This window comes from Mastacembelus armatus, chromosome 22 (genome assembly GCF_900324485.2).
Source record: "Mastacembelus armatus chromosome 22, fMasArm1.2, whole genome shotgun sequence".
NCBI lineage: Eukaryota > Metazoa > Chordata > Actinopteri > Synbranchiformes > Mastacembelidae > Mastacembelus > Mastacembelus armatus.
The window spans coordinates 17,618,653-17,642,614 of NC_046654.1; the positions used below are offsets into that span (position 1 = coordinate 17,618,653).

A 23,962-nucleotide genomic window follows, 5' to 3' on the forward strand; every position below is an offset into this window, starting at 1 on the left:
GAGTGCATACAGAAAATTACCTTTGAACATTAATCAACACAGGATCTCTAAACCGACAACGTGTAAAAAGAATTTGAAATGACTTTGTATGATATTTGGTAATATGGTGTAGTTTAATTAATTATAAAAAAAATATGGGTTTTGCTTTTACTCTACCTGCTGACATTCCTTTTTTTCTATATTCAGATGTACGTCTCTGACCCCTGGTCCTTGCTGTGATCGCTTCAAACTTCACATACCCTATGCTGGAGAAACCCTGAAATGTAAGTGTTTGCTGTTTTTTTTTTTTTTTTTTTTTTTTTATAAATTAGTCAGAAAATATTAGTGTCTAATGTTACTTAAATAAATAGCCATTTTATTTTATCTTGACATTTGGAGCTGTTATTACTGTTGGTTCTTGAGAAAGTAATTGTGTGGGAGAAACTATTAGCAGACATTGCTTTACCATAATAGGTCAAAACTAGTGCTAGTAGATAAGAAACCTTAGGTCAACCAAGGCTCTTCAGTCTTAAAATCAGGCTTCTCAGTTAGTCTGTCTATAACTGTATTCCTAGATCAAATAACAAACAGAAATGAAGGGCAGTTAGAAGAATATCCTCTGATTGAACAATTAAGTTAATTTTGATTCCATCTTTTCCATCCATTCTTTGTACTCCAAAGTGTAAGTTCTGGTAGCATTTTAATTTACAGGTCTCTCAGTGTGCTCAGGTTAATTGTGCTTATTGTCTAGAGCAGCAGGCCCACACTTCAGACAGAGTACACTGGTGGTGAATTACTTCATTACCTCAGATAAAGCATGTAAAGCTAGCCTTGATTAGTCCTGAGAGATCCTGTCTCACAGTAGGTTGTGTTTAAATAGGAGGTGGTTTCAGGTCTACAACACCTGAAAACACCAATAAAAATAGATGTGTGAAATCAAAGTGTAAGCCAGAGCTATGCACAGGAGCTAAGCAGACACTGGAAATACAACAACAAAACTTTATACATAACTAACCAAACATCACCATAGAATTGTTTTGTAACTGGTTAGAAATTCAGCAGTAAGACCAAAAGCACCCACAGGAATTTCTGAACTATAAAAACAAGATGAATATTTTTCTGATGATGGTGATGCTTAATCAGTGAAATGATACCAGTAAACACGGTTGTTTGTGCCACTAAACTTTTACTGGAATAGTTGGTCATTTCCAAATCAAGTCCCCACATCAGAGACTTTCACTTATGTGCATGCCTCTGAAAGTGCCCAATGGACAGCACTAAATGTTAAGCGATCATAATTATGAATCTGAATAATTTGAAGTTGTAATTATAGTGACTCACGCAATCCATTTTTCATGTGTGTACATCCTGAAGATAGTATCAGATATCAACTCTCAATTCTACATGGGCATTAGTTTGTCACCAATCACGGTACAAGTTCAGGGCTTTGCAGAGTATCTGTCAGTCTATTGGAACAGCGTATATTCATCGTATGTGCTTACAGTGTGTGTAAAACGTTCTGTTTGTAACTATTTGATGATTTCACCAAATGGGGAAAAAACCTATGGTAAGTCAGAGGAAGTGGGATTTGCTTATTTTGCAAAAAATTGCTAAAAATCTGTCTAGGATGTAGTGGTTGTGACTCGTACCAGGCGACTGTGACTTGACTTGAGGATTATTTATAAGGAAGACTTAAAGAATATGCAACACAATCTGAAATGTTTTGTTGCAGTTTCTTGTATAATGGATGTAAAGCACTTTTCTATGAAACTGGGTATATTATAATGTAATCTACCTGTAGGTGGCAAAGTTCAGAAGAATGTCTTTAATTCATGGAGACATGAACCTAAAAATCCAAATGCACATGAACCTAAAAAATGCACATAAGCACGTAGACAAAAACAGGCCACTGGCATTGTTGCATGTCGCGTGATATCTCTGCAGCTGCTGCACCAGTAGCTGTGCTTTCCTGTGCTTCAGCCTGGGGAGGAGCCTTTGTTTAATCAAGGATTCAGGCCCGCAGGTTGGCCTGGGCCAGTCTACAGACCTGTCTACTGGTAGCGTGCAAAAACATGGCACACTCTGTACACAGCTAAGTACTATTAATGCATGTCTAGGCACCTTCCACTTCACCACCATGGCTACTAGTATTGCTGAACAGCAATTCGAGGCCCTTGTTGTTGTACATACTGCACCCTAATGACTACAATAAAATGTCTGGCAGAAATAGAGGTCAGACCTGGAGGAAGCACATTATGCAGCAAAGTTTCCAAGGATGTAGAAAAGAAATATATATGATCCTACGTTATAAACTGTAAAGGTTTCACTTGCATGACCTCCATTTCTGCCTGGAATGAGGCCAGTACATATCTGACAGGTTTCCAGTGGTTTGTAACAGATTTAAAGCACATCCTCTTGTCTCCTCATTTGACTCTTCTTCACTGGAAAATTACTTCCATATGTCTATGTTGTTGCTGCCACTGGTCATAGAAAAGCAGAACAAAACAGTCTTGCAGCACACAAATAGAATTGTGTAACATAATATCAGAACATTGTGAACCAGCCAAAGCCTCATATTATATGATCATGTTATGTTGTCTTGTCCTTGCCTCAGTGAGAGCCATTTCCAGTCTGTAGTTTGGTGTTTTTAATTATAGCGTTTCACCACTTACTAGTTTTACACTTTACAGATTTTGAATAAACAAACTAAAAGCAAACTTGCTTTATGTGTACTATATTAAAATAGCTATGCGATTATTTTCACAAGACAGACCTGTTTGTCAGGATCTGAGTGTCTTTAATGGTACATGTCACTCTTGTTCATTACTTCAAGTGTTTAATTTAAAAGACCTCAGATGTGGTTATTGTAGCCGCTACTGAAAAAAAAAAAAAAAACAGCCTTAACAAGCCATTTCATTGTAAGGTCATGCCAGGTTCTGTCTTGAAACTGACACTGATACTAAGAACTGACACTTTAATCCCTTAATGTTTTGGTTGGTATATAGAACACAATAAAGCATATGCAACTCAACTTTCAGGAATTCCTGAAATCATGTTAGCATTGTTAATAGATAAAATAAGCTTTATTTGTCACATGCACAGTTATACATAGTACAATGTAGAGTGAAATGTAGTTTTATACCTGCAGCCAATAACTAACCAATAATCAGGTCATAACCACTTTTCATCTTCTTTTGCAGGGGATATTATATTCAATGCTCGATATCCAGAATTGCCTCCAGATTTTATTTTTGGAGAAGATGCTGAGTTTCTCCCTGAACCCTCAGAACTACCAGTGAGTATCTAGGAAATCATTGCATTCATTTCCTTTCATTCATTAACATTTTTCTAGATTAATTTAAAATGCTCATTTATTGCAGTCAAAAAATTTTATTTTACAGTGAATAATACTTCATTACTTTACATTGCTTCACAATAAATAATATACCAGTTTCTCTCTTTCCTGTAAAAACCAGATCTTGAGTTTTCATGTGTGGTTTTGCATTGCCCTCCTAACTGGTTCTAAATGTCAGACACATGTCTGAGGGCGTTGAAGCAGAGCCACATACACCCTTTGACCAAATAAACTAACACTCTTCAGCCACTGTGGGTGTGCGGTGTTAGGTAGTTGGAAATGTTGCAATAATAGTCAGTTGCATTTCATTATGCCAGAAGTTCACTTTTGACTTACTGCTTATCTGCTGATTGTCTCTGAAGCTGTGATTCTCTATAAAGCTAACATGTCCTGTGTTAAAAACAAGTACGGTGCATGCACATGATTGGCTTTACCAAAGTTGATTAAGCAGATGATGAGGTGAATGGTAAAGCTAGGTTTCCAGGAAGAAATCCTAGATGGAAAATCCATGGTATTTGTTTGACCTTAGTTTAAACATTAACATTTCTGTCTTAAGTGTACAAAAAGCATATTCCAACAGAAATTAGTAAGATATACATTGTAGATGTAGATTTGGAAGATATTTTTCAAGACCTGCTGAGGGAGGCTGTGGCTCAGGAGGTAGAGCAGGTTGACCATGAACTAGAATGTTGGTGGTTCGATCCTTGGCTTCACTAGTCCACAAGTTGAAGTGTCCCTGGCCAAGACACTAAACTCCAAGTTGCCTGTGGTGGGTGTTGTTCCATTGTTCCATTGGTGTGTGAATGGACAAATAGTGTGAAGTGCTTTAAGGGCACTTGAGGGTAGGCAAGCACTAGACAAGTATAAGACCATTTATCATGAATACATCAGCACTGTTTAGTTTCGAGCAAGGTGTTGTTTTAATATCAATACATGATGAAATATTTAACACCTAGCTTTCAGATAATCCATAGGTTTTAAACTTTAGCCAAAAAGCATAGGCTTTGCTCTGTGCACTCAGGAATGCCAACACTTCACTTAACTCTGCATTATGTTCGATCCTGGCCCTTCATACATTTTGTGTGGCAACTAGAGTGTGGGTAATGAAAGATTGTGGTTAAAGTTTGGCCACTGTTAGCTAAATAAAACTCTTGTTTTTGGTTAGAAAGTTATTGCTTATATTTAACAAGGTGAATATTAATTTAAAACAGGTCTGAGACAGATCTGAACTCTGGTCTTCTGCATTAATGTCAGACCTGCTAGATGCCATTGTGTCTCCTGGCATCCAGGGGGTAAACTGTCCTGTGTTAAAAATATGTTTTTGGACTATTTGGCTTCTATTAAACAGCTTGTAAGCTACTTTGAAGGCTTAGAGGGCTTACAGACTGAAAACCTTTACCTAAGCAACTGGACTTACTGCTGAGTCTGACTTGTAATTCAGGCACTGACCTAGGCTTTTGCTACCCCTGTATAATATTGAAAATGACATGAATGTTTCTTGGATGTCATTGACCGTATGTTGTTGACTGGGGAGATTATTAGGCTTAGGTGGATTTCTGAATGCTACTGAGTACTTCCTTCTTGTTGCTATTACACTCCAACCATGCAGTTGTCCAGTGCTATTTTTAATGCAGCCTAGCATGGAGAAGCTAAATTCCCCTACTTGTGTCAGTCTGGGAGGAGAGGGGGAGAGAATTGCTCACCGTCTCGTAAATCCAGCTGTGCACATAAGGGGAAGTACCTCTGCTGCGCCAGTGCCTGGCAGTCTATCGCTTGTTTATTTTCTCACTTATATTCTTGCTGTGTTTTACTGTTCATGCTTTCATAGTCCTCCTCTGTGTGTGTGCTGAGATCCTCCTCTCCTACTCACTCCTTTTTCCTGTATGTTTTCAGTAAGTACAAGCCCCTTTGACTCTTCGAAATGCAGTATTCCCAGCAATTGGATTGTCAATGATTTCTTTGCAGCGTGAATTCAGAAAGTACTCTCTTAAAATAAACAGATCAGGTGTCAGCATAATATTTCTTGGTCCTTTTTACACATGGTTAAAAATGTTCAGCTTTCTGTTTAGTGAGAAGTAACATCAGTGCATAAAATCCACAAGAAGTAGAACTCACCAGCAGTTTGTTTCTGGCCTTTGTTATCCAATGGGGACACAAACATTAGACTAATTTTAGGTCCTGTGTCAGTGGCTGGTTGAATTCCTGATGTCTCAGCAGCACATTGCTGTTGTTTACAGCCATCCAAGGGTATCATTAGCTTCCCTGTTTAGCCTTGTGTTTTTCTCTGCTGTCACCAGGCCTTAAAGAGGTTTGTTATCCATGTTTCTGTTTAGACAGAGAAACATACTGATCTTTCAAAATAAATAAATCAATAATTTAAAAAATTAACATCCACCATCAACCTACATATAGAAATATTTTTCTTTGATAGTTTCCTGGAAATGTGTGCATGCCACTTTTAGAAATTATAGGTATTCAAACATAAAATACTACACTATTGAAGAATGTCTATAATGAAGAAATCCTCCCTATTAAAAAATAATTTCAATGCTTTCAATATTTAAACCACAATACATGAGGGATGAAAGAAACCTAAATCATGACCCACCAATAAACTCTTTACCACAGAACGTCTCCATAGGTCATGAAATATGAGCAAAGTTCACCACAATTTTTTTTTTTTTTTAGGTTCACTGTTATACCCACATTCCCCAGACTCAGAACCTGTTCCCGCTGTTCCCGCTCTCTCCCGACTTGGGATTTACGCTCAGGTCAGGAGCAGTCAGGAGAAATGTCATGAATATAACCTTTACCTATGCATTACTCGCGCTTCACGTTCCACCTACGACCAATACGCTTAACTTATGATACATATACGCTCAGACCACGAGTCAGTTGCCGTTCAGTTCACGTCTAGGTCCCGTTTTTACCCGACTAAGATCTGCTCTTTTCTCACGAAAGCAGCCGCTCTTTGCCGTTCAAAACCTACTTGCCTACAGGGCTGCCAAGTCCCACGCATTTGCCATGGGAGTCACGCAATTCAACCAGTTGACAGGCTCTCACGTCAAACCTCAGATTTCTCACGCTGACAATCCCAACATAAATATATATTTCATATGTATCTGCCACTATGGAAAGCAAATGAAGTGCAGCAAATTCTGTGACTACGTAGACTAATGTAGTAATTACACTAGAGTTTGAAGGCTGTTTACACTCTTGGATAAACCTTGCATAATGACCAGGTTACTGTACATAGTCACAGAACTTCTCTCAGTTTAAAGTTTGCTGTCCATCGCATCTAGCTGGTTGCGCTCACAGCGTCCTGTGTTGTGTTGACCACTGCAGCTGCTTCTCTGCTCCATCAGGATGTTGTGAAGGGGATGATCAGTGTATTCCAAGATGGCCTCTACCTTTTTCTGTGTGCATCTCTCCACCACAGCTTCCTGTTTGTTCGGCCTTATTTCAGTCACTGAACCAGCTTTTTGCACCAGTTTGTCCAGCTGCCTTGCAGACTGCAGCATAAAACAGCACATTTGTTACCATCCATCCATCCATCATCTGTACCCGCTTATTCCTATTTAGGGTCACGGGAATCTGCTGGAGCCTGTACTAGCTCTTCAGACGAAAGGCAGAGGAACATCCTGGACAGGACGCCAGTACTTGCTATGATAGTTTGGTAAAATGTACTGCATCTTTTTCCTCCTTAGGAGGAAAAGTTGTCTCTGCCTTTTTTTTCTCTATAGAACATCTGTGTTCCTATAAGTCCAACTTATTATCCAGAGGCACACCTAGATATTAGTAAACTGGCACCACAGATGTTGAGTGGACCAGTTCACTTTGTCTTCCCCTACTCCCACCCTCATCTGAGATGGTATTTTCCAGCAGATGCGCTCCTCCGTTCACAACGTATCCTCTTTCCACATGAATTATTAGCCATTTGTGTGTCTTCGTTATTGGATATTGTCATCTTTTACGACAGACACTCTCTTCCGTACACAACATATTTTCTTTCTGTGAATTATCATCCATTTGGGTGTCTTTGCCTTATGCCTTACAAGATGTGTTACAAAGATTTTCATACTTTCTCACCGCCTCTGGCAGCTGTTCCTCAAAACTATCAGAAAACCACCAGAAAAAGCAGGAATGACATTTCCGCTTTCCTCATTAGCCACAAACACTTCAAATTTTTGACCAATCACACAATAGTTGTTGGACACCACACGAAAAAAAAGTTCTGCCCAGAACTCCCAAACCAGGGCTGCAAGAAAAAAATGACGTCATTCTTTTCTCGCAGCCATGGGAGAGAGAACAAATTTCTCCTGAATATCCCGCTCTTGTCGGTTGAGGCCGCTCAGTTACCAATCCAAGCCACCCCGTTTCCGCATAGATCCCAACCAAAGCTGCTCCGTTCTCGTCCACTTGGGAACATCCAAAATTTCAAGGTCGGGAGTAGAGCGGGGGTCTGTGGAATGTGGGTATTACATTGATACTAGGGTGCAAGGGTTCACTGGCAAGAGCAAATGTAGACTGCCGAGGCTAATTGGTCATCAGTGTCCCCCCTTACCTCAGAGTGCTTTGAATTACATACTGTAAGGCTTGTTTTTTAACTGGTCACTCATGTTAACCCTTGCACCAGCTTCATGACTAATAGTGTTAGGGCTGTGGAAAGTCATCTGACAGGTAAATGGGTTTATGTTAGGGAGAGAGGGAACAATATCTCCATTTAACACAGATGTAAATCTTAAAATTGAAACTGCTTCTTTAAATATATTGATCAACTAACCACACTGACACATTTATGATGTTCTAAAAGATTCAATTGATACCAGTTAGTATTTAAAAAGAAAACTGCTTAGGGTGATCCTTCAGTCTATATTTTTAATATTATGGGAACTGAACTCATGTGAACCCAAAAAAATGTAGGTACCAGAAGGGGCCTGTTGGACTGGCCCAATTCAGCTTTAGTTTAGGTATGTGTATGGACTATGTATACATTCGTGTATTAAATTAAAGCATAAAGTATTATTAGCCTTCCATTCAATGAAATCACCCCACAGTGACACAGTTTCAGTGTGGATAATAAATTAATATTTATCATATCGATTACAAAGTGTAAAAGAGCATATTAGAGTGATGCTGCACTTTGTAATCTTTGTAGTATATAACTTCTCCATATACAGTTGGATGCCTTTTTATAACTGCACAAAGTTTAGTTACAGTGAACTCTAGTGTAAATATTTGTGTAAGTATAATGTGACATTAACCTTTACAAACGTCAGATGCTGCCTGTTAAATTCTGCCATTGTAAAGCTGTTTGGGTGGTGCAGTACAAACAGTGTTTGATGATCTGACAAGCTGTGTTGAAGTCTAGTGAAGCCTTATGTCCTACCTTTATGAGGATCTTCATTTAATATTGCAGTTATATTGTTTAATTATTACATGGAGTTTTCATTTTGGATTGAGGCAATCAGACCCTTTTTAGTTTTAACTTTTTATTTGTGGACAAACATTTCTATGACTGCTTTATGTCTCATTAAAACTGATCTGACTGGTTCCACACACCCTACTCTAGTCGGGACCAGCCAACAGTGATCAAGCCTACATTCAGCTTTGCATGAGGGGCGGGTGTGAGTCCAGTGGAGAGGAGTTTGGAAACACACATTCACGACACCAAATGTAGTGACAGAAATGACTACCCACGGGTTGTTGGGAAAAATTACCAGAAAGGAGGAAATGACAAAGACAGAGGCGGGAAGGGAGGGAAGGCAGAGAGAAATTAAACTTAAATCCCTTACGTAGAAGAAATACTGTTGCATCACATGGTTCTTTTTTCTTCTTTAGTTCAGTAAATGATGATGACAGAAAGGAATTTAATTTTAACATGTTGTGCAAGTATCTTCATGGAGTATCCAAAAAGTATAAATCCACTGAATATTTAACATAGAAAGTTCTCAGTCCACTGCAATGATTTCTTGTAGACACTTGTAGACACCCCACACACATGATCAGTAGGTTATATGCATTGCACTTCTGTAAAATATGAGAAGCCATAACACTATCAATGCAGGTGTTTTTGGATTTTATGGCCTAGTAAATCCAAATCATCATACCTCATATTACTGACGCTGATTTGGATGAAGCACGCAAGTGTTCATTGCACCCACAGTGACATTACAGAACAAAGTGAGGTAATCTAACAAAATGTTAGTGTTTTACACCACAGGTGTGCAGGTCTAACAGCGTTGTTAAGAGTCTCCTTCAGGTATATCACCCTCCAGTTATTGTGGATTTTAACCCATGCTAGGCATTTATTGCTGATCTGTAGGCACAGAATATGTGCTTCTCACCTATAAACAGAATAACATAGGCATTTACTATGTTATTCCTTGTGATGCTGTGTTGCCAGACTTTAATGCAGTGAACATATAGGCAAATGAGCATGAAATACGCTACAGTGAGATAGTGTGTAAGTGTGCACTTACGGTGTAAGTGTGCAGGACACAGGAACAGTTCTCTCCCTTTGCATCTCTTTTTTTGCTCACCTAATACTACAGTTTGTCTGCCCCTCCGTCCCTTTCTTTGTGTGTAATGTATCATTTGTCTGGTCTAGACTTGTCCAGTGATGCGTGCAGCCATGAAACAGTTTGGGAGTTCCCCAGTGTTTTGTATCTTTTTCAGTCAGTGTGCATATGTGCCCGAGACTTGGGGTTAGCTTCGATGGCCTCTCTAGATAAAACATAAACATGTTTCTACTTATCCATCCCGCCATTCTCTGCTGTGTACTTCGGAGGCAAGCCCCATCTAGTTCCACAGGGAATTCCAGAAGTTCTCGCTATTGCATCGTGTGAACTTGTAATTGTTCAGTCAATGAATCCATTAGTACAATTGGCATTTGCATCAGTTAACTGAGCAAGTTGCAGGCTTTGCTGGACAGCACACTGATATACCTGTCTTATCCATCCACTATACCTAGACTTCAACAGAATGATGTCTTTTTGACAATACAATTAACATTCAGTTTTTTTTATCCTGGATGCACTTTGAGAATCAACTTTTGCTAGTATGTATGTGCATATTTACTCAGTATGTGCAAATATATTTGTGTTTTTATTAACTCTGTTCTATACATCTGCAGCATGAAAGGAACACTGAATATTGACAGTGAGAAACCCATACTAAAACTCATTTATGTGTCCAAGTCTTTGTTGGTGAAAGGGATTGTGATCAACTCACTTGTGTAATATTTACCCTCCCCCCTTAATGAAGTGCAGGATGTTGTTTTTACAGTAAGTGCATGATTAAAAAGGAGTTGGGGTTATATAGAATCTGGAATGCAGAAGTTGCATGGCTTAAGAGATAAATGTGACGATATTGTTTTTTTTTATTTTTTATTTTTTTATTACATTGTTATTTGTGGTCTTCTTACTGGATTTGTTGATAATAACATAAGCATAGAGTTACACCAGCGTAATCGTTAAATTCTTTATTGTTAGTTAAGCTCATTGGACAGTAATTTGTCCTGCTTTCTGAGATGAGATGTTTTCGTATGAGTTCACAGTAAGAGGTGTTTATTTTTGCACACTCCAGAGAGAAGTTATGGTTTTGCACAATGACACATTGTTTGAAATTTAGATATCAGGACATTCAGAATTTGGAGTATAAAGCCAACCTGAGCATTTTCTCATCTAGGAAAAAGGATACATTCCCAGTTTGATTTTACCCCCTGGTAATCCTGAATGCCAAGCATTGGTGAGCACTTCCTATTTGCTGCCTTAGTTCGTCCCCTGTTACTGTTCTAACAATGGACCTCAGATGGCCCATAAAGCAAAATTATCTCAACTTGGGCATAGTGTACCAACTGTTGCTCCTGCTTCCTTCCTGCTTTAGGGAATAATGTGTTCCTGCTTTACTAGGGTTTATTATTGGTAGTGCTCAGTGACAGGTCTGGGAATGCTTTTAATGGACAGGCTTTTGTATGCTACCAGAGATAACTTGTGGGAAGGGGCTTGGCAATTCCTAAACACCAGCTGATGCCTGGGAGAAAACAAGAAACACAAGTGCCAAGACTAAGATGGGACAATGGTATCAGTCCTCAGTTGATTAGCTAAAGCGGTTAGTGAACCACATTGAAAGTAGTCAGGAAAATGTTATTTCTGTCAACAAGTTGCACTGTGTTGGACACAAACCACTCTCCGATCACAGTGAAAAACACTGGGCTGAGAATGCCAAGTGTCTTAAACACATGACAAGAGCAATTTAGCATGATCTTAGACTTGGCACTCTCTGGGGGCGAAACAGGGTGTGAGCCCACACTTGAATTAGAGACTAACGGAGATTAATTTAATACTTGGGAGTTTTTTAATGCCTCACACTTTCAAGTCTACAGCGATTTATTGGATCAGGTTGCCAGCATCTATAAAAATCACATTTAAGACATAAAAACAATCTTCTCTTGGCCTATATAATTATCTTGCATTTTCAGATGCCAGTCCCTCTCTCATTGGCCTAAGATAAATATTGTATCGAAGATGGTACAGACGGATGGCACAGGAAGGCATAATTCTGTCAACTTGGGCCTATTTAGTGTGAAGATGCGCAATTTAGGTGTACATTTTGTTCTTAAAGGAAAATAGCGAGTTCTGCCTTTATCCTCCACATTAACTCTAGCTTAGACTTATTAAAATTGTAGCTCAAGGAAATAACTATCACATTGTGTACACTGAAATGTTATGTAGTTTTCTTTTTATTCAACTAATATTACCTGGTCGATTGTTTTAGCAATACAAAGGACATGCGTCCAATGACAGCAGAAGTAACAGCCTGAACCCTTGTAAAGTGGTCATAATAGTCAATGGATGGGTTGTAATGGCAAGCTGTATGAACATTCACTGTACCCAGACGATGAATCCTTCTGACTTTTGCAAACCCCAGTTTTTCCACCAATGCCCAAATAATACACCTTTGAAAACTGTATGATGGGTTACCATGAAATTTTACTGACTTCACTGGATTTCTGGTTTGAGGTTCAGAGTAAAACTTTAAAGAGTAAAATTTAGGTGGATTGTCATAGCATTTGGTGTCATAGTACAAGGAATATATGTTTTCCAGTGAATCGTAATGTTGTAGTAGTTTGGTTTATTGCCAAATACCTGCTAAACTAATGGCATTCACAACATACTCAGTTGTATTGTGGTGAACACTGGTTAGCGAATGCTAGCATGCTAACATAATAACCCAACATGGTGAACATAGTAAATCTCATTCCTGTGACACACCAGCCTGGTGGTATTGGAAACTGACCATGTTGGCATTCTGTTAGTAATAAGCCCAAAGTTATGGATATAACTGCAACTACACAAACGCCAAGCATGGCTTTAGACTATTAATTTTGTTTATTACTGAGAATGGACAAAATGTAATTTTACCAGTATTTTACAAAAATAGGAAGTGCTGAGAAAATTTCCATGTATGACTTAGAATATTGACTAAACATTTAATTTAATTAGTGAACTAATCTCCCTCATTTCCTTCAACTATCATTAAGAGAAAACTATTCTCTTAATTTTTCTTTAAACTTAAAATCCACTCACTAACAGTCTGCCTCTCTAATTAGAAAAGGTATAATTTGAAGAAATGAATCAATAGCTGGATAGAACAAGGATTTTCTCTCAAAATGCATAGAGTCCAATAATATTTATTTATGTGCACCAACTGCTGTTTTGACTGTTTTTCACACTGGCTCAGTCATGAATACCCAAAATGCTAAATCCTAACACTAATCCAATATATTTTTAATCTGCGGTTTTTAACATTGATATTGAATCAAACTCTAATGTTTTAATGTAATACGATTATAAATTGCTTCTCTTACTTGTGCTCTTTTAAAAAAGGAAGGTATCAGTGGTTTATTTTCTAAGAAGTGACAGGTTTTATCCTAAGCCAAGTTTAGGCATAATCATTTGACACAGGTTTAGCCAGTTTGCTGTTGAAATAAATGGATTATAGGGTCCAGATTGAGCCAGGGTACACTGATGAGGGCAATGATAGCTACCCCCTGTGGCTAAAATACTAAGAAAGAATTTTTTTTTCCCAAGTTTGATTCTTCAGCGCAGCTCTCAAACAGCCAAGATGCGAATGTTGCATCTTTTGTTGTTTATGTATCAAATCTGTACATTTTCCGTAGGGCTTATCCTATTTATGACAAAAAGACAGATTTGTTTTGGTGCACAGAGCCTTCTGCAGAGCGTATAAAATCAATTCACGTCTCGTGTCTACACATATGAACACACACACACATACGGACGTTGCATTTTGGCTGATTGCTTCTCTCTCTCTCCATGTGTAACCAGTGCTTTACTGCTGTATGTGACTTTTTGTCATGCTAGCAGCACTGCTCAAGCAGTGTGAGCATATTAGCATACTGACATTAGCACAACAGCCCAAAGCCTGTTGTTGTGCATTGAGTGTTTGATTGTGCAACTAGCATGACTGACTTTAACCCTTGTTTAAAAAAAAAAAAATAAAGTATTTGTACTGGGAGAAGTTAGCTGTTATACGGTAACACCCTGTTTTACCTAGGAGACGCCCAGTATAAGCTTAGCTCCTCATTGGCCAGGGAACTGTAGTGCTTAAGGTTAACTACAGAGCTTGAGGACATCTCAACTGTAATTACTAAGGGAGTGTTTTTTTTTTCTTCACTCCTCTCTTAACATACAAGAATCTTTCCTTTTCTTGTGCTTTTTCTGAACAATAGTTGTCATAAATCTTTACGTTAAGATATGTGCATCACAACTTTATAATTTAATCACTAACACTTCTTTTTTCTTTTTTTTTTTTTTAAGAAGTTCAGTTTTGTTTATGGTTTCATTAACATCCTACCAATGAAACCAGAACTGCAGTTTCAGTTTTATTGGCCTTGGCCTACTTGCTTGAGCCGTGCGTTCTTTCCCCTCCTCCTCTCCCACCACAGATCCCTCCTCCCTCCCTCACTGTGTCCACCGTGGATTTTCACTTATAGTCTTTGTCACAGTCCTGACACAGCACTTCCTCTCTCTCCTCAATTTCAGCTCGCTCCTGCCCCAGAGCACTGACTACCTCTTTTGGACAATGCCCATCCTTGTTTGCATCGCCCGCTTGTTTCGGGAATCCCGGAATTGCTGGTAACCACTGGTGGATGAGGACGATGAGATCACTGTCTTTGTTTAGCCTGCTCTTGCCATACTCCCCTCACCTCCACCCCCTTTCCATGGCGGGTGGGGTGGGGCTCTAAAACAATGGAAGCTTTCTCCATTGAGCTAATATAGACTTCCAGAGAGGCAGACAGACAGGCAGACGGACACACAGATAGTCAATCAGAGAGACAAGCCAATGCAAGTTAACACATCCTGCTTTTGACACCTCGGTGTAAAGGGTAATAATGGTTACAGTATTTCCAGCACTTATGAGTTCTGCAGTTTGCTTGATACACACCATAGTAGCTCTCTGTTCTGATTTGCTCGTCATTTCGGGATTACCTGCGTTTAATTGACTTGAGTACTGCAGCAAGGCAGGGAGAAACAATGATGAACTATAGTTTCACATTTAGTTTGGCATTGCAGTGATGTCATCAGGTTGCACAGCTTGTTGTTTGTCTGCTCAAAGTATGAGTCTGCTGGCAGTATTTCACATACAGAATTACTCTGGGTAAAGAATCACTTTCACTTTTTAGGACCACAGGGCTGCAAACAGACCTACATCATGCCAACAGCTAAAGCACCATTAGTGTTTCTGTTTCAAATTCTGTCTTCATCCTCTTTATATTGAATTGGAAAGTAAAAGAAAAAGGCGGGAGAGAAATAGTTTCCACAGTTGCATATTTAATTGTACCTCTATAAACAAAACGATGTGTATCACCTCAGGGTGATGTAAAAAGGCACTGATTATGTGAAAACTAGAGGTGACAATGGTGACTCTTCAAGGCACTCTTTCCTCAAGGGAGCATAAATCTCTTTAACGTGCAGTCATTTCAAACTATGAAACAGGCTCCTTTACTACAATGTTTGTAACTTTTTTTAAATTTTTGCAGGTTCTGCTTAAGTGAGGGAAAACCTCTGCTTTGGTATAATTAAAATAGTAGGTGGGTCACATTTGGTTGGTACTGCTCTCTCCTTTGTGACAGTTGCATGCGATTGTAATTTTGGCTTCCTGCCTCAATCAGTTGGTTGAGTGCTTTGTGTGGCTAAAATTGAGATAGGTGACAGGTAGAGTCAGCATTTATCCTGGACCATTTAGACATGCAAGGTACATTAATAATCTACTTCATTAGTTTGAGTCACCATGGTTATATTTATTATTAATTAATTAATAATTTATTTATTATCAGAATGGGCATTAGCTTTGTCACATTTTATCACAGTGATAAAACCATATGACTACATTGTCTGTGTCAGAAATACATCCCCATGCGACAAACTACACCTTTATCAAACTTCTGTAGCTATCAATTAGTGTGGCAGCATGGGTCAGACAAATTGCAGATAGCAGAGATCAGGCTCAGTACTTTTCCATCAGCCTAAATTACTCTGTGGCAACAGGACATCCTTTAGCACAACCCTTTCCTTCTGATCTGGTAATGGGAGGTACCACTTGGCAGGATTTGGACTCCTTTTCTTTTTCCAGTAACAAACTTTTTCCCATACTAAGTTCTTAACTATTCCTACTTACTTAATAGCACTGTTCTCTGTTCACTATACTACTTTTTATAAGTGTGCAACTTTTCCTATGCTATGCTGTATGCTAGTGAAATCAGGCATGTGCTGTGTACCTTTCTATAATACTGGGAACAAAGTAGTCAAAGCAGTTGGTAATCATCTATACGATAAATTAGAGTACTGTGTGACTTATCATGACATTGATTTTAGAAAACATGTTGAATCTTTAGCTAATTTTTGCTCAAATTAGCACACTCTAATATTATATTAGTCTATTGTTTTGCCTGTGATCAGTTCAAAGAACTGCTTGCCAAATCTGCCCCAACAGAATATTGGCTATATACCAAAACGGCTGATAATCTCCATAGTTTATAAGCTTATTGCAGTTATAGTAATGGTTTATTGATTTTACATGCTAACATGGGAAACAGGAAGAGGAATGGAAATAGGAGACTGTTGAAGGGATTTCAAAATGACATGTGAAGGCTTATTTAACTTTTGAACCTTTTATAAAAAAGAAAATGAATGGCATGTCTTATGTCAGTCCTTACACCTTTTCTCAGCACTTGGTCCAGTGGGATGCAGGGAACCCAGAATGTTTGCTCCAGCTGGTGAAGGAGCTCATCCAGCAGTACCACCACTACCAGTGCCAGCGTCTGCACGAGAGCTCCAGGCTGCTCTTTGAGTATGATAGCCTCCTGGAGGATCCCAACTATGGCGCTAATATGGAGATATATGCTGGACGCAAGAACAGCTGGGTAAACAACTGTTGACTGACTTTGTGATTGTGATCCATCCTTCATTTTACGAAACAAAGAGTAATGTGGTGGTATTCCAAACTAACTGAATTAAATTTTCCTACATTCACATTTTATTTGGCCTGTTCAGTTTTGAATTATGCACATTTGAGTTGGAATGATATAAACATGGTTTGACTTTTGCCTGTACTTTTATGTCATTATTCCAAAATAATTCTACATAAAATGAAAGAAAAAATTTTGCATAACCTGACACAATCATGTAACAAATTTTATACAAAACAGCATAGCAATTTAAAGTCACATGTCAGGGGTGTCCTTTGGTATTGGTTTTGTTTTGGTGTCACACAGGTATCACTTCACTCCAGTAATAAAAATAAGCAATGCTCACAAATATATATGTCTTTTTTATGATTATACGGCATCTATTGCATTTTTCTCTGTTTCTTGTTTTCCAGACGGGTGAGTTTTCAGCTCGTTTTCTGCTCAAACTCCCTGTGGACTTCAGTAACATCCCTGTCTATCTCCTTAAGGTAACCATGCCAAACCCATTCACATTTTAAGTCATAATCAGGGTACACACTTCACATTATATACGCACTAGGGCTGTCAAATTTAACGCGGTAACACAAATTAGTTTTAACGCCACTAATTTTTTTTAACGCATGTTAATCACATTTCGAGTTAATGCCCTCAGCGCACTCTGTAGTTTGAGAAAACAGCGTGCTGTAGCAGTAAGTTAGCATGCTACCAAAAAGCAATAATGGATAGAGAAAAGAGTCTTATGAAGGGGCAAGTTTATCTTCATAGCCTTTCCAAATGGCATTGAACTCCTCACTGCTACCGTTTATTTATTACATGTTCAAAATTATTTCAGTTCATTTTTACATATCTAATATAAAGGGTTATTTTATGAGCCTTTGCTTCCACCAGTGTGAGGTTAAACACAGTTACAGAGTGAGATAATTTAGATGTGAAAAGATCCGGTGAGTGAACTTTGAATGATCAATGTATTTATTGCACAGTATGTCTGTTATGATGTATGATGTTCATCAACTATTTTACCTTTCAGTTTGAAAGTTTGACATTACATTGTGGTAGTTTTACTATGTAATGTTACATTTAATTCAATATATCCATGTGTTGTTGGGCCTGAGTTTGACAGTTTATACTTTCAGCATATTTTTTCTGGAGAGTGTCACAAAAATAAGCAGATTTGTATAAAGCAGCATATTCCTACCCTCTTGTCTTGATCAGCAAAGTAAACACTTAAAAATATGCTTTTAAATGTACATGTATAACAGATATATTAATTTGTGATTAATCACAAGTTAACTATGGACAATCATGATTAATCACGATTCAATATTTTAATCAATTGACAGCCCTAATACGCACACACATTATATACAGTTGACAGACAGTGCTACAGACATAATAGTATCAAGATAGATTTGGACATGAGCTCCGATTATATATTAGGAAATCATTTGTTCTAATGTATGTATGTTTATGTGTTTTTTTTTATGTGTGCACTGATAACAGTAAGAGTTATTTAAATGAACTGCAAGCCCACTGTGTGTGTGCGCATGTATACAGGCTTGGGTCTTGGGGGTTGTGAGTTGACTAATCAGCAAGCCGTCACTCTCGATCTGCTCTGAGCCGCGTGGTGTCTGGAGGCAGCTTAGCCCAAACACACTCTCTCTATCTCTGCCTCTCTCTAATCAGTGATTGCCTTTACCCCTCTCTCACCCTCTCCTTTATTTCTAGTTTTTCACTCTCTATTGCCCTCCTTATATCTTTGACTGCCTGCATGCTGGAGGCCCTGACTCTCTGGCCTTTTCCAGCCCATGAAGAGAAATGATGATAAACATAAGGGAAACAGCAACCATCATCAGCCTCACATTGGCCTTTGTCCCCATGTCTCTCAGACCTAGAGCCTTGAGACTCTTCCCTCTCTCTGCATGCTTTGCATAGAATCATCCAAAGTCAAATTCAGAGACTGTTTCAGAGATGCACCACTGGTCACATGGGAATTTTTATTCATTTTATTTTTTACCTGTGTGTCTTGAGGCAGGAAAGTTTCCAGACTTTTTTTTTTTCAAGCAAACATCACTTTCTGGAGGTTTATTTGCAGAAGCTTTCAAAAACAAGGCAGACACAGTGACATCTTTAACCAGTGGGTGGTGGTAGCTGTATAGCCACTGACACAGTATTGTGAAAGAAGAACTCTGTGTAATATTTAGTGATTTTATTACACAAAATTTTAGATACAGATGTCCATTCCTGCCATCCTAATCATATCATGTTCTATGTTCACATGTGCAAACACAGCTAGGGTATACATAGTATTGTCATGGGAGTGCTAGAAGACTAAGGAAGAGTATCGACTTGCAGAGGGGATGTAATGAACATCAGCCCACAACTTGTCCGCCTACACCGAGGAACGGGATTATGCAGCATATAGGCTGGACTCTAAGAGCATAAATGTACTGTATGCCAAACTGATGACCTCAATTTTCAGTTTGACAATTGTCATGCAATTAGGTGACAATATAAACACTTGATTCAACATTTCTTTACTTCAAGTAATTCCCTATGTAGGCTGTTGTAGAGCAGTTGAAATGCAAGAAATACTAAGAACATGGGTTTATTGCATTGAAGAGCTGGAAAAATTCTCCACTTTTGAAGACCATCTGTCAGGATGTAACCAAACAGTCCTTTCTTTACATTTAAGTGTGTGTATAGCTGCAATCACAAGCCAAGACAGTTTTATTTATGTAACCCAATATCACAAATTTGCCTGAAGGGGCTTTACAAGCTGCAGAGCATACAATGCAATGCAATCTGTGCTTAGACCCTTGATTTGGATAAAGCAAAACTCCCCAAAAAAATTCCAGAAAAAGATTGAAGAAACCTCATGAAGAGCAACAGGGGAGGGACACATATGCAGTAGATGCATGTGTACAGAATAGAGCATATAGTAGCATACATTATTGACAATAGAATTGACTGTCTCTGAATTGCTAGTCCTGTTCCCTCCCAAGAATTTATTTTCACTAATTGTTTTAATGATTATGCTAGATATGGTAACTTTATAAGCAAAACCTTTTTTAGTGATAGTAACGTATCCCAAATGGACAAATAGACATTTAGTAATTAACATACTTGGAGATCTCATAGAAATCCCAGTGTTCAATCCCAGAGTTCATCTTCAGTTTGTGTGCATCTGATGGTAAGTACTAGAATGAGTCTTACATCGTGGCTATTCAGAAACTGTTTGAGTTATGTTTCAGGTTTCCATCTCACCCTCTCTGATATCTAGCTGTCCACATGGACCACATAATGGCTTGTGTTTAACTTGTGAAATATGCCTATAAATGCAATCCAAATCAAATTTTAGGCTTATAGTCTATTTGTTACTGGGCACTTCTAAAACTGGACTCATCGGGGCATTTAGAACTCATTGAGTGCTGCTTCTCCTCTGCTAACATGCATCTCACACCACTTCTTTTCCACACCACTGTCTGTGTAGAACCTGGCACAACTTTTGCCATATTGCAATCCTGTTATATCTGGCAAGGCGTTGTGTTGGCCATTCAAATAGCTGAAAGCACATTCTCTTGGTTGAGTACGTGAATGTTGTGATTGTAGCAATGAAAGTGCTTATTACCATGTACTGGCTTTTAGTATCATTCACTGTGCAACATTTTTCTGTCTGATGAGCATTCTGAGTCTTGGATCTACACCCTAAACTGAGTTTCCTCAATCATATTTCATCATCTCGCTGGTACTTGAGGCAACATGTCCCCACCAACGCAGCCCCTTGCATTATTTTAACTCGGTGTTGTTTTCAATCTGAACGCCCACTAAGCCATGAAAATACATTACAATCTATTTAATAGCCAGTTGTTTTTACAAAAAAAAGTCAGAATTTAAAAATTAAAAAAATGTAATGCTCTGCAGACAGACTATAAACCAGCCAGGTACTGTAGGTATAGGTCAGACTGTTGACCCTGATTTGAATCAACCTCACCATCAAATCTGTGGATGTCCTTGCTTGAAGTGGGAGGGTTTGGCATTGAAGCGGAAATCTGTTCAGACATAGGCTACTCTGCACTGCTAGTGAATGGTGAGACGTTGCTGGTGGGTGCAGAGCTGTGGAGGACAACTGTTACCTGGAGCGACGCATCCGCATGGTCTGAGCTCACCACAGTGGACATGTGTACCTTCCTACATAGATGGCTAAGCCTCGGGGAAGGGGGGTGGAAAGCTACTTTATTTATTTATTTATTTATTTACTTTAAAGGGGGCAGCCCATTGTAGTCAAAATGTGAGAGAGTAAGAAAGACACAGAGCAGACATGAAGGGAAGATAGTGAATGGCGCACAGATGGATGCTCGTAGTTTCCTTCCCCTTTCAGGGGCATTTGTTCCTCTCAGGCACCAGTGTTAGTGTCTCATCTTTTGATGGTACCTTGACCTCTGGGTTGTCACTTGTTTACTCATATCCTGTCATTTAGCTATGGCCACTGAATTGCACTGTATTGCATGTGTGTCCACACCTGTAAAATTCTGCCTGTATAACTTCGAGATTTAACATAACATTTTTCCATTAATTACAGCTTTGACTCTTTCTTTAAACAATGTTCTTTTTGCGTCACATTCGGCCATTTCTCTGTCCATCCTTGCTCTGTAGAGTACGTATGTGCAGCGATGGCTTACCCCTAAATGTCCACACTGATCAGCAGAGTGACGCCGCATTCGTGACTGAACCATGTGCTCTTGCTTCACTTGAGCTTTTTTCTCCCACAAGCACTGACCCATGTCACCAGTTCCTCACCAATTGCAGCCTGTGTGTGTGTATGTGTGTGTAGATGGTTGCGCAAGATGCTGTCATTGATCCAATATTTCAGGTAAACTAACTGATATCTGCCTTGTTATGTAATATTGTGTGGCAAATGATGGAGCCACCTGCTATCACATCACTACCAAGAACCAAGCACAGTTTCAAACACAGTAGAATTTCCCATTTTCCTGGGATGAATAAAAGCTATCTATCTATCTAAATATCTATCTATCAATCAGTAGACACAATATGACATGATATGATATGCTTTTGGGCTCATCTATATGGGAATATTATCTTAGTAATTGTTTGCATGTAAGAAAATAATATATCACAAATCCTTAAATATACCTGTGTAGAAAATTCAAACCCTATTCAAAACCCCTATCCTGTGTAATAAATTCAAACATTTAAAATGTCAAACTAGTGCTGTAAGTCCAGATTCATGTTTGCACTTTGTAAAACCTTTTTCATCCCAAGTACTTCCTGCAGACCTTCCCTGAGGGGAGGCTGCATTTAGCCTAGGGCGTCTTTGAATCCTTGGTTTGTCAGTACACACTGTGCATGCTTCAGCCCGTGCACTTAAATCTAATTATTTTTACTCTAATTATTTTTGGTCCAGCATCCTTGCTTCCTCACCCCACCACCCACATAAACTCACACAAACACACACACACACACTTTAACCTTCGCAGCTCCACTGGCAGCAACTAACAGAGGAGGGTCAGGGTGAAGCCGAGCCTTGGGCTCCCATTTTATGTTTTCATTTTCATTTCATTTATGCTATTTTTATACTTTCTTTTCATTTCCTTTTTTTTTTTCATTCTTTCATCCAAATATCAACTCTTAAATTAGCCTTGAGCAATTGGTGCTTTCCAAAAACAATGCTAGTTTTTTGGTAAATGAGAAATTTAAAGTAAAAACTGAATAGGAAAATCATAGTTACATTGAAAAAGAATATATTCATTTCCACATACTGTCACTTCCTTTTTGGGTTAACTTCCAAAGTTAAAATCTTCATGAAAATTAGATATTCAGCAAAGGTTACACATTGGCCTCACTGAAATTCCTAATAATGGGCTGCATGTGAGGAAATCATTTTAGTGACAACATGACTTGTTGTCATAAATAAGGTTGTTTCTTGTTGTTTCTGTCTTCCCCATTTTTTTTTTTTTTTTTTAATTTAAACTAGTTAGTCAAAGAAATGTCAACTTTTGTGTACATCTGCCTGGTTAACCGATTTAACTTGCATTCATTAAGATATCTTATTAGTCCACTCAATTAGTAATTCACAGTTAATCATCACCTAAAAGTGGTGTTATAACTACTGGTAACAGCTGCATAGTTGTTCATTTACTGACAGTGTCTGATAATGTAACTGTAGACAGCTCTGTACTGTAGCTGCTGGAGCTAACTTTAAAGACAGTGACTGTAATATAAACCACTTAATTGTTCAGCTCTAACCACAACTAAAATGAATTCATTGTATTGTGGAATATTAAACCCAGCACAGTAACTTGGAAAATTGTGGCTCTGTTTTGCTGAACTTGAATACATTACATGGAGACATTACATTTTTTCATATATGCTGTATTAAATAGACCATTTCTAGAATTTTTTTTCCCCCATTTCTACATGAAGCAGCACATTTAAAATGTCATGGAAACAATTAACTCCACTCAAAACGTCTGCCACTTAACCAAAGTGGGTTTTTTTAAATTATTGTTTTTTACTTATGACACCACCACTGAGAAAAGAACAATCCCTGGCCTGTTTGTTACTATTTTAGTGTTAAATGGGTATTGACAGGATCAACCTGGAGATGTAGCTGATAGCATGAGGTCAGTGTTTGATTAATTCCCAGGGCTGATTAATTAAGTTTTATTTAAATAAATTGATTAACCAACCCACACTTCACTTCTTTGTGTTTTTTATTGGATGATGTTAGGTGGCTCTAAGTGGGGTTTTAAAATATATCAGGCACATTAACAGCAGTCAGTCATGGCCAAGTAATGAACTCATTTACACCAAATGATGTGGCTGGTTTTGAACCCTAATATGCAGAGTGTTTGCAGTTCAACAGCGATGTTGATGAATGCATGTCATACAGTTCTAATTGAGTTTAGAGCACAGCTGACTAATGATACATTTTTATCATTAAACTAATGTGGAGAATAATAGAATCCTCTATTAAGACTTATGAATCTCATGACAGTGCCCTCAGATTGGTGTTAATGCAATAAAAAGTGTTAATTTTGTCAACTATTTTAGAATTAGTCTTCAGGTTAAAACACTTATTAGTCTTAGTCACATTTTAGTCATTTTCATCCTTT

At 38.4% G+C, this 23,962-nt stretch overlaps 1 protein-coding gene across 2 annotated transcripts in view; it reads left to right on the top strand.

The window, feature by feature from the left end:
- babam2 (BRISC and BRCA1 A complex member 2) overlaps positions 1-23,962 on the top strand; it is a 68,089-nt gene that overhangs the window by 4,505 nt on the left and 39,622 nt on the right. For both annotated transcript variants that reach the window (XM_026308441.2, XM_026308367.1), the window contains exons 3-6: positions 187-263; positions 3,180-3,274; positions 16,587-16,781; positions 17,240-17,314. In XM_026308441.2, coding sequence (XP_026164226.1) covers positions 187-263; positions 3,180-3,274; positions 16,587-16,781; positions 17,240-17,314 — 442 coding nt within the window. The remainder of the gene's footprint in view (positions 1-186; positions 264-3,179; positions 3,275-16,586; positions 16,782-17,239; positions 17,315-23,962) is intronic.